Genomic DNA, 15,156 nt, shown 5'->3' on the forward strand with positions numbered 1-15,156 from the left:
GAACTTCATTCCGTTGTAGAAGAATGCAGTACTGCATATGAAAATTTAGATTTTGTGGTGGTCATATTCGGGCCTCTAAATATTAAAACATAGACCCCCCCCCCCCCCCCTCCTCGAAAATCAATGATTTCACAGTATATTTAAATGGTTATTCTGACCCACTTTGAGAAATCCAGGTTTGACTGTATATTTTAACTCTCTTCAAGAAATCAGCTTATTGATGTACAACGTACATGCAGTGGGTCAACTGTAGATCCCGATAAAGTGAATATCAAAGTAACTATAATTTTCTATTAAAAACCACTTTATGTAAGCTTTTGGAATCAAGTTCCTTTTCATGCAGTAAACGTCTGTATACATACTGTATATATACTTATCATTTTGTATTCAGAATTATATTTAATGATTTTACCTCGTGTTGTTAAACATACAGCTACCATATAGCATTTATCATTATGGCTTTTTGTCTCATTTTCTGGCATGAGAAAAATTGGCAAGAAATCATCAGACACTCCAATTTAAACACAACTGAGCAACTTGTGTATTGGATTTGCACAATATAGGAATTCTAGTATTTAAGAATTGATTTTTCATCTTAGACTCGTTTAATAAATAATTATTAGCTTTTCATTAATATTTGCAAATTCTCATGTTCCACTGCAGAAAATTGATTTTAATAGTGCACCAATAATTAGTTCCATCTATTGAACACTGTGAAAGGGTTATCTTCTTTTCGTTTTATTGAATTTTGAAGTTTTTGAAGTTGAATTACGTTGTCATAAAATAGCTTTTCATAAATCATATTTAGTATATACTAGTACACTTATATTAAGGCATTAAACTGACCCTTCTTTAGTCACAAGAAGTATTTTCGTAAAAGATCAATGCAAAGTGAAATTCCATTCCTAAACTTTAAAGCCAATAATTATGTTAATAATCTTCATAAATGTTCTAGACTTTGCGTTTTGTTGATTTGAGTTAGGATTGTTGCTTGCCTCGACTTTACCCCGACTTCCTCTTTATTTTGACTACAGGGAAAATTCCTGAATATGGTAGCTATGCAGTCAAAATTCCGATTTCCTGCCTCTTCAAAATCTAGCTTTGTACCTTACCCTACAATAATTACAGCGTTTCCAAATTTCAAAATATAATCTGTTTCCACAATATTGATCTATAACTCCAGTAGAGTCAATCTTGAGTTGGTAGAACAATTACAGGATTGTTTAACCTTTTTCAGATATCTTTGAGTGCACATAGGCACTCGACCCTATCTCGTACTGTTGTTAAAAACATAAAAATGAATCTACTTGGTGACAACAGGTCCACTTTCTACAAGTATAGAGCAATTTAAACAATTAAAGACCAGACTGTTCGAAAGGCAATTGAAATCAAACTTAAAATCTGTAGGACCCTCTAAAAGGTATATCTAAAGATATAAACATTTCCCAACAGACCATTTACATTAAAAGGACAATTAGATATTATGTGACCATTTCGAGTCATAAAACAATTAGCTGGGGCATATTATAGGAAAGATTGTAGCTATGAAATCAATTCAAAATACCAGAGCGTTGGTAAATTGTGCTGTAACTTTGGGGTATACATGGATACTGAAATGTGATATTAAGAGTCAAGGACAGAGGTTATCAATCAGTTATTTTTTATTCTTTAAGAGCAGGGACATGTAATTCAGTGCATATTTTGTGTTTCACTTTGAAGGAATGAGTAAATGTCACATTGATCGACCTGGCTAAAAATCAATTTTAAAAACTGAAAATGTTTGAATCCCTTTTTCTGACACTTCTTCGTTGTGTTTTAGATTAAAAAATGCGTGATCTTCATTTAATTTTTTTAAATTTGATATCAAAGGTGACGGCAAAAGCAAGATGATAAGTGTATGTGTTTGACTTGAGTATTGAGTGATAACCTGTAATATTTTTAGCAAAGCATATCAATAATTACATAGGATTCAACACATGAAATAAAAAAATTCCTTGCATGTGATTAACTATAATTCTCTCTCTCTGTCTCTCTCTCTCTCTCTCTCTCTCTCTCTCTCTCTCTCTCTCTCTTTTACACAATCAATCAAACAAAATGAATCAGTGAATGAATTTTATAAATATTCGATTTTCTTATAGTAGCTAGGTAGCATTTGGAGATTATTGAGAGTTCTCCCCCTTTTCGACACGTGTTGTCAATATACCGAAGGATTAACGGGTATACTGATTACATAATCCTAAACTATTGACAGGGTTTCTCATTCATGTCAAATTGCCAGACATTAGATTATCCACCCTTAAACAATGGACTTAAGTTACCAAATATTACTTTCCCCATATATTTTCCAAACCGCGATTTACCTTTAACATGTTTAATTGCCTGTTGATTAATATTAGCATTACACTATGACTATATTATTTATTTTTTCATAAATGAAAGGAATGAAGCTTATTATAGGTCAATAAACAAAAATACCAATGCTTATTCAATAGACAATAATAAAAGTTCAAATATTTGTAAATAAAATACTTGACATGCAGATACTAGGTGCATGTTTATTTTCACTTCTCATTTTATTCAGATTTGATTTAAAAAATAAGTTATAATGATAGGTTCTAAGATTGAATGTTTCCTAAATGCCCCAAAGCTATGATTGTATCATCAACAAGGGTGCGAGACTTTAAAAATCAATATTGTATCCAGGTACCTGATTTTTTCAGGCCTCATTTCTAAAACACTTAATTACCCAATAAAGTCTCGACCCGACCACTAATTAATAAATAAAAAGAGTATTTTGTTTTTCAGTGTGTGTGCTGATGACATATTAAATGACTAATTAAGAGGTATTGATAATGTTATAGAGAGTTAACACATGATATTTAAAGTGTAGATTTCAGACAGGTGCAAACATGCCCCTCGACTATGCAGGTAAATCGTTGTATACAAAAGTTTTACACCCCAGGAGTGTAAACAATTGAGGTAACTATACAGAATTAGTACTAAGGAAGCGCACTATATTACTAACGACTTATATTTATGAAGTACCGCTTTTGTGGCAGTGATTGATTTTTCCATGTGTGCACTTTTAGTGGTTCTCTGATCGAGGATTTTGTAGTTTAGTGTACACATGTTTTATCGAAGTGTTGGATTTAGATAATACAATCAAACTGGTGGGTATAGATTTTTTTTGTATGGTCGCAAGTTTTCATTAGATATCTGACAAAATGAAATATATATCGATTATTATCAATAATTCTACTCAGGAATTTCTTTTTTTAATTATACTGGGGTATATTTTATTGGGATTTCGAAAAAATGATGTAAAGAGCATGGATACCAAACTAACTAGGTCAATAGTACGGTAAATTTTTTTTTTCTCTTTATCAATTGCTTTTGCGTCTGTGTTTGCAAAAGTATAAAATTCAGTTGGAATTTACTTTGGCAATTACTTTTACAAAACTTTGACACAAAATTGAATTATCTAAAAACTTAAATACAGAATGAAATATTTAAAGTACATGTATATGATGACGTATTTCTATTATATCAGCTGAATTGATCTCCAATATGATGTTATGAATAAAGAATTTGTTTGCCTTTCCAGTTAAATGGGATAAAAAAATCTTTTCCTATTGACCAGTAACTCTATTTGGCTCTAAATTTTGCACAGCAATAAATGGATTCTTGATCAACTTATTGTTGAAAAGTGGCCATAAACAGTAGAAATATCTTAGTCTGAGATTATTCAATTAACACTTCCCGTGACTATTTAATGGTCCCATAAGAAAAAAAAAATGGACCAGACCCACTGAGCTTAGGTTTTTTTTTATGTGTGATGTTTTTATTGTTTTGCACATTTTCACAATTTGAACGCCACAGGTGCGTGAAGATTCACTAGTTCACCGCTTGGTGGAGCTGCGGCGGCTTGAACGCCACCACATGGATGGGATTCTGGGTAATATGGTCGACACTGCATTCTACTTTTGAGTTTTTTTGTGCACTGTAGTCGGAGGTTTTGTTTAGTTTTAGCTTATTTCGCAGCTCTCAAGATTGATTTTATATCTGTCATACTTGTTGCATATCATGAAAAATTCATAAAGGGCTGTTTGGTTGCATGGTAACATGATAAAGTGAGAAGTTTTCGGTTTAGGTGTAAATTCATTTAATTTGCATGAAAGCATACTATAAAACTTCAATATTTTCAAATTCAAATGTTACTTTATATAGTTTTAATTTTTAAAGTAGTAAATTAGCAGCACGTAGTATTCTAACATAACACTCCGTGAGGTTACCATAGCAAACTTTGGAACTCTTTCGTTTGAAGACGACCTATATTTAAATTCCAAATAAATTAAACCATTTTGTTTCAATTTTGATCCAATTTATTCTCTGTGTTTGCTTGTAGATTCGGTTACAGAATTCAATTCAAATATTTAATTTGAATGTCCCTCTAAGGTAGATATCTGTTTACCCCCGGTAACTCTTTTCGTATCAAGCAAAGGCGAATCTCACGTCTAGACGAGAACTGCCCGATAACTGTCCGCATATTTATCTTAAACTTAGATTGCCCGGTGATAATGGGTTTTGACCATCCAATTAAATTATTTAGCTATATGATTTTTTTTATTAAAATCCTTGTGGGGGAGCACATTGAAATATCAAGGTCACTTTGCTTTGTTATAGGTTCCCACTAGGCCACTGTACGTTTACGAGAGAGAAAAAATCTTACCGAGTACTTCAATCGAGCTGCAAATCGATTCTAGATCAAACATTGACACCTTTGATAAGATTGTAACACTTGTATCAAGATCGCTGTTGTAAGAGGCTTGAAATGTTTTATATCTTAATTTTGAGTCAAAGCACAGGACCTTCTCACTATATTTGCTGTTGAGAAACAAATGCTTAAAAGGATTTTAAAAAAAATTTTACGTAATAAGAATAATAATTGAACCTACACCCAGGTGTATATGTTTGTGTTAAATTCAATGCAGTTCAATAAACTTTTAAAATCTGTTGATGCAGAGGTCGTATAACTCTTTGCACAGACAGATTTTCCCATCCTTTTTCTTGTTTATTTGTCTGTTTGTTATTTTAGAGAATGACTCTTGTAACAATCAACCAACAAGTCAACAAAATAAGAGAACAATTACTACGCATAATCAAATGGGCCTATTCACTGATTTTCCGGAGAACTAACAACTGTGAATAAAAAAAACCTTGTCAGTAAAAGCTTAATAGATCGTTATAACACCCCACCGCGTGTAAGGAAACTAAATTACTAGTATATTATAAACGGGTGTGCAGACTTAGTACATGCATTCCCATTTCCAGACATTATCTACAAAGTTATTTCAAGATAAACTCTGTCGCGGATTTCTGGTCGCGTCTTCATTGACAACAATTTGAATTGGTGTCAATGTCTTTTTAAAATCCATCTGTATCTTATCATTGGAGATCAACAACGCACACATAATGCTTCAACAGCATAATTAACTAGGTTTCTGAATGGGGAATTTGGAATAATTGTTCATGATTGATTATGTTATTTGTAACCTTATTGCATGTTAATATTGTAGTACGATATAGTCTCCAATGATTCTCTTTGCAGCTTACATATATTTAGATGATGTAACTTTGAAATCTTTTGTTTTTTTCCTGACCATTATCTAATTGTACAACATTGTGAATACAATGAAGAAGCTTGTAATGCATAGATTCAAAAATATACAATGATACCCCGGTATGCACATGTGACGGTAAAAAATGATTTTCTGGAAGTAATTTTGAAGCTTTATGATCCTTACAATAGAGATTTCATTATATCTGAGTTCCTTAAAAGTGAGTTCTACTGTACTGGGCATCCTTCACATTCAGAGTTAAAACTGAATGCCCTAGAGTTGTCTTGACAGTTAGCGACTCTGCTGTTCTGAAAAGGGTCGACGTTTATGCTTTTTTGCTGGTTATCTTGTTCAAATATTGAGTATTAGGCACTCAGCCTTGTTATCATTACAGTACATGTAGAGTTCCATATCAGTTGTTAAAATGCCTTTAATACCTTGTCGACATAATGACTATCCAAGATTTTCTAACCTATATATACTGTAGATGAAGTTTCAAATTCCTTAGAAAAGGATGGGTGTTGATTTTCATATACTTAATTACTTTAACATGATATAGTTACTGTACAATAAAGTTTCAAAATGTGAAAAAAAACCCTCTAAATGAATGATGAATGAGAGAGCGCCACTTTCTTATCTGTTTAAACCCTTTTATTTCATTGTTGAAATAAAGACTTGATTGCTTGCAATAAATGGCTGTAGGTCTCATGCAATAGCTTTTTACTTATTCATAAAACAATCCAAATTAAATCTGTCTGGTTTTGAGACTTTTTACCAATCACAATTAATTTGGAATTTGTAAATCGAACATACTGTTTATTGGAAGTGTTTTTACTTACATTTCTCCGTTTGTTTCATTGCCTCCTTGCAACTTTTAATTCCAGCGAGACCACGTGATTTAAAAACCACCAATAATACTTCGGAGGATAATCCCTTGTATCAGGACTTCCGGTTCAAAGGTTATCCATCTGAGAGTTTTTTCAACCCTCACAATCCACAATATAAGAGGAATTCGGCTGCTATGAATGGATCTGATGTGAATAGATATTTTGGAAAATCACAACATTTTGATTCAGGTAATTTTTATATTTGTGCTCCTGACATACAATAGCAAGAAGTTAAATAAAATGAGACTCAATGCATTATGGTTCTTATATTTATAGATACACTGTATGTTTCAATGTTTGAATTGGTTATTGATAATTGGAATTGATTTGTGCTATAATGTAGATTACTACGGTGAGTAAATAAACTGAGAATGTATTATAACCATTCTAATTATATGTAGGTATAGAATAGGTTGAATATTAACATGTTTAGCATTGTGTTGCAAGTAATATTTTTATGCTTTTCCTGAAACAATCTTACGTTGCTTAGTCAAAAGTTTTTTAGACAATAGATAGGATGTAACATATATTTTTGCAATTCTATAACTACACCTATATGTAACCATTCTAGTAGTCAATCGATACGATATTTATACATGTACCATAGAGATTTGACAAACTGTAACATTAAATAAATTGAAGATTTCTATGAAGTAATTTAATAAGCGAATTTCGATCAAACTAATTATAAAATTTATGAGGTGATTTGTTAAGTTAATCAAATTTGTATTCAAACTTGATTTCAAAATTCCAATATGGCTTTAACAGAACCGGGCTTAACACGAGCCAAAACCGATCGACCCTCGGCAAGACCACGTGCATCCCCGCCTCCTAGGGCAAATTCTCAAATGGAAAATGGTATAGCATCATTACCATAGTCACGTGAACATTTCGCTTTATAACTTCCGTAAACCCTTTTATGATTCTTCTCTCTCTTTGCTATTCCCTTTTATCTTAGACACAAAAAACACTTGAATATCATGCACTCACATTCCAGTGCATGGAAGTAAGTTTTTATTCCATTTGAAGAACGTTTAATCATTAATTCAATTCCTGGCTTTGAAGGGGGACACTCGAACATGTAAAACAGATTTACACGAGTGGCTTCTTTATAAGGTTTTTGTTCCAAATAGATTAAAGAGAAGAATCAATTTTTACACACTTACCCAAGTGAATGCCATCTTTAATATACCTAGTTACCCACAATTGCATAAAAGAACATTCTCACCTTTCGTACTTGACTATTATTTCCAGCGTTTTTTTAATATGAGGACTCGCTCCTCGACCTCTAGCAGTGTTTGAGAGTGTTATAAATTGACTTGTTGTGAATCTAAGGGAAATTCAAGTGAAAACACGATTACTCTTTCAGCTAGAAAGACAGAACCGGTTGCTCCAAAACCCCAAGCGTCTGAAATCGTTACCTACCACCCGGGTGATGGTAATAGAAGCTAGCTTCTTAGACCTGTGTGCTAGTCTGCATAATATGGAACTTATCCTGATTTTTAACCTTTTTTGCCTTCTTTTGCTGTTTGATGTAGTCACGTTCCACCCAGTTTTGACTCAAATTGTATTTAGACTGTATATTGCATGATTAATTTATTTTCTCTATTTATGGTTTATCATAAAATACACCAGTTCTATATCGTTTTTTTTTTGGATAAGTTTTATATTATTACTAGTAAAATATTTCTTTTAATTTTGTTTGGAAAAAAGCAACAATGTGTACATAAAACCACTCTTATATGTAATAAACATTTTCCTTTTTGATAAAGCGAATGAGTGTATAAAAATTCCTTGAATTTCCTTATTTTCACTTTTTTACATATGTAGCTTGATGTGCTGATACCCATATAACTTCTGTTTTGAAGCTAGCAAGATATTAATCAATTAATTGCAGAAAATCCCATGTTCCGTTTGTTCTTAAAACATATAACACACATTGACAAACAGCACTTTTCAACATGTTTCTGAAGAATTCGTTCAATTGTGATGACACGTTTTTGCTAAAATCCCAATTTCATTTCACACATGCATATTAATATTTTTCATCTGTGTCTCAGGCAAAAAAGAAATTGCTAAAAGTTATCTCTTTCTTGTAATTGAGAAAATTGACTGCAATTTGTAAGTTTTTCCTAAGCAATGATATAAAACAAAACAGTTTCTTTACTTTTATAGCCAGGCCAAAGTTAGACGAAGGTCACAGGAGTCTCCAGTACGGGTCAGGTGACCCACGAATTGAGGAATCACAACAGGTGCGACCCGGTCCAATGAGAGGATTAGGATTTGACAACAGAGAGTAAGTTTCAGAAAATCGATTTTTCCACTTCTTTTTTTTAAAAACATTTCCCAATCCTCACTTAGAAAATCCGTTAAAAGAAACATATATAATGTGCTTCATTAAAAAGGTGGTGTGCATTAAATGCATGTAAAGAATAAATTATGCTTTTATTTTGACGTTGTAACTTATCTGTAAGAAAGAGTCATTGTGACGTCACAATGGAGTATGCGTAATGTAGATTTGTGATTGTGACGTCATAGTACATTCTCTTTCCATAGAGAGAACGGACGGGATAGATTACGAAGAGAAATGATGGATACTGAGCAAGATCGGCAGAGAATCAAATATCAGGAACAGATTAGATTGAGAGATAGAGAAGATGAAAGGAAAAGGGTGAGTAGAATTTTGAACTGTCAGCGATAAGGTTATTGAAGCAGAACATATTGCATACTGCTTTGTAAATAGGATGGCAACTGTAAACATATCGATGACAACTGATGTAAAGGATTTTTTGTTGATGTTTTTAGCAATACGACGAAATCCAGGAGCAAAAACGACAGGTTATTCATATTCTAAATCTGTCTCTATATATTTGTACAGCTCTACTAGTATATACTGCTGTTTGTGAATGTCTCTACTCTTTCTTATGGCACGCCAAATTCACAAAAATGAGATAATCATAGTTTCACAATCGATAAACTAGGTTTATCGGTTGTAAACTATAGTTTACAAACCGTAAACTATAGTTAACAATGTTAATCCATATTTCACATCTGTAAACCATAGTTAACGCGATAATCTATGTTTCACAACCGTAAACTATACTTAACACCGAAAACAATCATTTGCGATTGCAAAACATAGATTATCTGATAAATACAGTTTCACGATTTGTAAACTATAGTTTACAAACCGTTAACTATAGTTAACGATCTGATAAATATAGTTTCACAATTTGTATATAACAACTTAATACGATTGTAAACTATACTGTTTTTTAACAAAATCTATTGTTAACGCTTTATTACAGACAGATAAACTTAAATTAACATTCTAAACTATAGTTAACAACCGTTAAATATAGTATATATGAAAACTATACTTGATGAATCGTTAACTATAGTTTACGGTTTTTTAAACTATAGTTTACAGTCGATAAACCTAGTTTATCAATTGTGAAACTATGATTATCTCATTTTTGTGAATTTGGCGTGCCATACTTTCTCTATTGTTTTAGTGTAGGTGGCTCAGCCGGGTTTGAATATTGTTCTTCTTAGTGTATATTTATAAATACATCTTTTACTAAGTATAGATGAAATGTGGACGTTTGACTGTCAATTACACAAACTTTTGAGTTAGATTAGTAAAATGAGTATGTGTCGTTTTTAAGTTGACATATGCATTGCATTACCAAAGGAAGATGTTTTTCTGACTCCACTTACATAACCTTTTTTCTTTTATCTAGATATTTACCTTAGTTGTTGTGACTTTAAATAGTGAATTATTTTACACGGAAGTTGTCTTTTTTTCTGATTGTTTCTCTAGTTATTAAAATACAAATGTATGTGGTCAGGGTTTTCATCAGTGTTGCATGAATTTTAATTATCATTCGGCCTTGATGCTATTTTAATACATGGAACTATTCTAAGGCGGTTAATGAAATAGTACTAGTAGTTTAACATAAAGAAAACATACACGGTCCTATTAACTTAAGCTTTCAAGAAAAGCATGGCTTAAACAACATACCAACAAGAAACCTTGTCAATTATGGATTTGCATGAGAAGCGCTATTTTAATCTACATTAGAACAATTGCTGTAATTTGACCTAATTAATGCTTGTGCATCCTAACGTGCTCTCGATAATAAATTTTAGGATATGGAAATGTTAAAAAATTACAATCCTTGGGGGAGACCAGGGGGAGGAGCTCCGATGGTAAGTCCACCGGATGTGACGTGTAGGTCTAGAATAGCTTGTGTAAAAGTATCATATGTCGTAGCAAATGTTATTTTATTTTTGAAAATTTAAAACATTTATTTCATTCAGATATATTAAGAAATTAAAGTGATTGGATAGTCTTTTTATAGTTCAAGTTTTTTCATAGTTAAATTATACACAAAAGCAAGCTTGTCTTTAATCACGAATTATAATCTGCACGCCTTATTAACACATTGTCCCGACTGATTTGACCCAAATCCATCCATCCAAAATATCCCCAAATCCTTTATTGTTACATATAAATGCAATAGTAATCATAAATATACATGCAAGATTATGCTGAGCATATTTTTTGCTTGTCCATTCAATCTGTACACACAATTACAGGCCGATGCCAGAAAGCAGAAATTTACCGAACATCAACTCGAACCTCCGGAGAAACATGTATATAAAGATAAATGGGTAAGCATGTATGTGGTACATTACTCTGATTATAATGAACAAGGGACACAGAAATGGGGAGGGGGTTTATAACCATCGATATCTAACTTGGGGTACACACGTATATATACGAGTAGAAATAATGTACTTTTTAAAAAAATTACAACAAAACACGTTGAAAGGTTTACTATAGATTGCAGTTAAGTGTGAATACGTTACGTCACGATCTAGTTTGACAGCTTCAAGACTTCGTAAGCGAATCAATTTCTGTGTCAAGTTTTTTGACCAATCACAAAAATTAAAACAAAAATACTCTGAAAAATTTATTTTATTTTACGTATTTAATATAAAATGAGTAAAACAGGGTCCTTTCGAAGTAATTAGTTCTCTTTAATTTTGGTTTCCAAGTTTGGAATCCTTTTGGCATCACATGTTTTGTTCTCTAAACAGGAGCCTGCCTACCCAGATTTAGAAAGGATTGATTTTAGGAAAGAAATAGCCCAGGTATCATTGTACAAAACGAAATTCTAAACTCGGTGACAGGATAATTTCTTTGCCGACTAACAGCATGCTTTTAGTCATAAAAAGTAGTTATTTTCATGCAATTCTAATACCCGTACAATAGATACATTTAAATATCAACGCATGGTTTCAGTCCTGCTTTAACCGTGTCTGAATTCTGCCAATCATATAAATTGATTAAATTTGTCAGTTCCTCAATAAGATTTTACGATAACCAGTATCTATTGTACAGGTTACATTGGAATTCATAAGCTGTAATCATCTAATTCTCTGTCAGTGTCGAGGTGAAGTAAAGTCCGGATCTTTTATTGTTGTTCAATTTGGGGTCCATTGTAAGTTTTTCTGTTCATTCATCTCACGTAGAGATTTTGTCCTTCACCTTAATTTGATTATTTATCGTAATAGGAAATCAAACAAGGAAAGTTGTCCTTTTAGTCTGAAAACATTTGTTTGCCCCCCCCTTTTTTTTTTAAAGAAAAAGAATATGGATTATAAAAACCTAAAAACAAGTTCGGATATTTACATATTTCTAAAATAATACTCTATCTTTCATGAATAACAAGTCAAAGTTCTTGGATTTTAAAAAGATTTATGCGACCTTTTGAAAGTTCTATTAATAGTTATGCAATGAACAAAGCCTTATAAGTAATGCTTTTATACTAACCTGTGTCATGGTATGCAATTGTGAAATAGCTGGGATTGTAAGACGATTAAAGGGTACTTATATTGGGGCAGTTACTAAAATATAAAGTTTGTTTACATATTGTTTTGCAGCCCACAGAAAACGAAAAAATGCTTGACATAAGACCATACGTACAAGTAATTTCAAAGTGTTTGAATTACATACATTTGCTGTGATTTTGTTTGTGAATAACAGTTAGTAAAAACAAAGAGGAGATAGATAACCGTTAATATATAACTCAAATTTGAAAGTAAAAATGGAAATCGCCATGGTAGTGTACTTTGTTTATTTTTAACCTTTATAAAAGAAAACTAACACAATCCACCTTTTACTAACACTCACTTGGATATTTTCATTTATTTTAATTACACAGTAGTAACTTTCTACACCTAAATACTGATCATAATTTGGTAATCCTCATATCTTTTTTCAAAAAATGTAAAAGATAAAACTTAAAAAAAAACTGCATAAAGAATCGTTGTTTCAAATGAAAAATTAAAGTCACTTATATTGATTTTTAATGTTTTATTCATTAATTGACAAAGATCATGTTGTCATCAGCGAATAGAACGACTCCGCTCTGATTGTCTCGTCTTTTATCTTCTATTCTCTCTTCTCCTTTATCTCTGATTTTCAGCTTAATATCTGTCTGTTTACAAGACCATCTGGCACTATGTATGTTCTTTCTTTTCAGCAGTCTGTTGACACAGTCTTTCTACATTCTTCAACTAACTCATCTCATTCTTCTTTATCTTTATTAAATTGATATCTTTCTTTTTCACTTCCTGTTTTTTTCTTTTTTTTCAGTATTTCATTTAACTACAGCTATCTCTCTATCATTTCTTTAATCTGTATCTCTTATTTCTCCTTTTCTCTCTTCCTTCCTTCCTTCTAAATAGGATGATCAGAGCGATGATGCCAACAATCATAACAAATTTATGGAAAACTGGCAACTATTCGCTTATGACGAAAATCCATTGCATCTCCGAGTTCATCCCGGCAAACCCACAGTGTTGCATGAATTGGTTCATAAATTTCAGGACAGACCTGGTTATGATCCATCAGGACCAAGAGATCGCACAAGGCTTGAACAGATGAAACGAGACCCAGGTAAGGGCAATTTTACTACTGTTATGCGACCCCATTCTTTCTCTGAAAGTTAATATTAATCTTATATCTTCTGCCTTTCGTATTATAAAATGAAGTGTAAGTTAAAATCATAGTTTGTTTCAAATCCAGCGGCCAATACGTCTCCAAAGAATAATTCTCCCCCCGCCGCACCGAGAAACGGTCAAAACGAACAAGGAGGGATGGCTCCAGCTCCCCCTACAGGCGTAAGCTTGATAATAACGACAATCATATGATAAAATATTTTGCTGTAAATTATGGGGAAAATCACTTCTTATCGAACGCAAAATATATAGTCTTTGAGTAAAATTTCATCAGCGATAAACGAAAAATAATTGCTCATTCTGTCATGCTTCTTTCTTTCGCTTTCCTTCTCTTGTCTATCTTTCTTCTTTCTCTCTACCTTACCCAGATTACTGGATCTATAGTTGATCGTCTTGGAACCCCTGGGGGAGGTGCTCCTCTCAGAACAGATTCCGGAAATCACGTGAAAACTCATATGAACTCTGCCAAAATACTCCGCTTTCAGGATCGCAGCAGACCGGAAGTTGAAAATGTCTTGCGATATGAAAAGGATCCGCAGGCGAAACAGGAATACGCTATGGATCTAAGTAATTTTTTCTCTGTGTCGTTTGACAGCGTTTTCGCCAATTGTTCACTGCATGAGCGTCAAAAAACCAACAAAAAGCTTCTTTTTTTTACAAGAATTTTTGCATGCATTTTTAATCAATGATCATTTTCAATTGCAACCTAGATAATTTTGAATTTCATTACAACAATAAGGTTTTAGAAAAATGAAATGCAGTTGCATTGTACAATAATATAATATTTTTGCGCACATGCTTAAGCATGAAGCATGATGCATTTTGAATAACCACTTAATCTATGTAAAAGATCTGCTGATACTCACATAGAGTCTGAAACATTGTGAAGTCAAGTTTACGATCCAAAACACGGAAATGAGCTTTTTTAATCATTTTTCTAGATCTAAGAATTAATAACTTTTACTGAAAATTTTTTTTTTAATGTTTATGTTTTAATAACATATGAAAGACTCCCTATGGGTTCATCCAGAAGTAATGTTACAACTTGTATAAAAATATTTAATAATAGTCAATTTTTATCAACAATTTACATCATTATACCTCATGCTATTTGCCTTTTGCTTTAAAAAATCATGAAGATATATGCAATACTTTATAAAATATCTAATAAACACAACTTTTGGTTTTATCTATCGCCGCACGACAAGAATCTAGCGACGTAGCTATTTTCTTCGACACTCATTTCAAATCTGATTATACACCAGATTTATGCAAAAAAGGAGAGCGTAAAAAAAATTACATTTGGAACAGTTCAAATACGTTTAATCCTACAACTTAAAACAACATAAAACATTTAAGAAGATTGTTAGCAAAATAGGAGAAAAGGTTACTGGGGGTATTTAACAAAGCATAGGCGTCGGAACCGGGGGGGGGGGGGGGGGCTAGGGGGGCTTAGCCCCCCCCCCCCCCACTTATTTTGCAAAAAATATACTTAATATAGACATTGAACGTATCTTCGTAGGTTTAGCCCCCCCACTTTCCACAGATACGTCTAGGTATAGGTTAAAAATTGAGAAAGTGGTGATGTCTGGAGAAAAAAAATTTTGGTACTGAAGTTC

At 32.5% G+C, this 15,156-nt stretch overlaps 1 protein-coding gene across 32 annotated transcripts in view; it reads left to right on the plus strand.

The window, feature by feature from the left end:
- LOC134277185 (uncharacterized) overlaps window positions 1–15,156 on the plus strand; it is a 37,330-nt gene that overhangs the window by 5,449 nt on the left and 16,725 nt on the right. For 11 of the 32 annotated variants that reach the window (XM_062759494.1, XM_062759504.1, XM_062759477.1 and 8 more), the window contains exons 2-12: window positions 6,503–6,694; window positions 7,274–7,363; window positions 8,681–8,801; window positions 9,062–9,176; window positions 9,311–9,343; window positions 10,658–10,717; window positions 11,108–11,182; window positions 11,612–11,665; window positions 13,406–13,475; window positions 13,605–13,699; window positions 13,906–14,104. In XM_062759494.1, the coding sequence (XP_062615478.1) occupies window positions 6,503–6,694; window positions 7,274–7,363; window positions 8,681–8,801; window positions 9,062–9,176; window positions 9,311–9,343; window positions 10,658–10,717; window positions 11,108–11,182; window positions 11,612–11,665; window positions 13,406–13,475; window positions 13,605–13,699; window positions 13,906–14,104 (1,104 nt within the window). Of the gene's footprint in view, window positions 1–2,913; window positions 2,980–6,502; window positions 6,695–7,273; window positions 7,364–7,874; window positions 7,944–8,680; window positions 8,802–9,061; window positions 9,177–9,310; window positions 9,344–10,657; window positions 10,718–11,107; window positions 11,183–11,611; window positions 11,666–12,457; window positions 12,503–13,264; window positions 13,476–13,604; window positions 13,700–13,905; window positions 14,105–15,156 lie in introns of those variants that run through there. The other 21 variants (XM_062759509.1, XM_062759506.1, XM_062759488.1 and 18 more) reach the window with 19 other exon arrangements.

This window comes from Saccostrea cucullata, unplaced genomic scaffold, assembly GCF_032062105.1.
Source record: "Saccostrea cucullata isolate Sc308-1 unplaced genomic scaffold, CSIRO_AGI_Scuc_v1 ctg107, whole genome shotgun sequence".
Classification (NCBI taxonomy): Eukaryota; Metazoa; Mollusca; class Bivalvia; order Ostreida; family Ostreidae; genus Saccostrea; species Saccostrea cuccullata.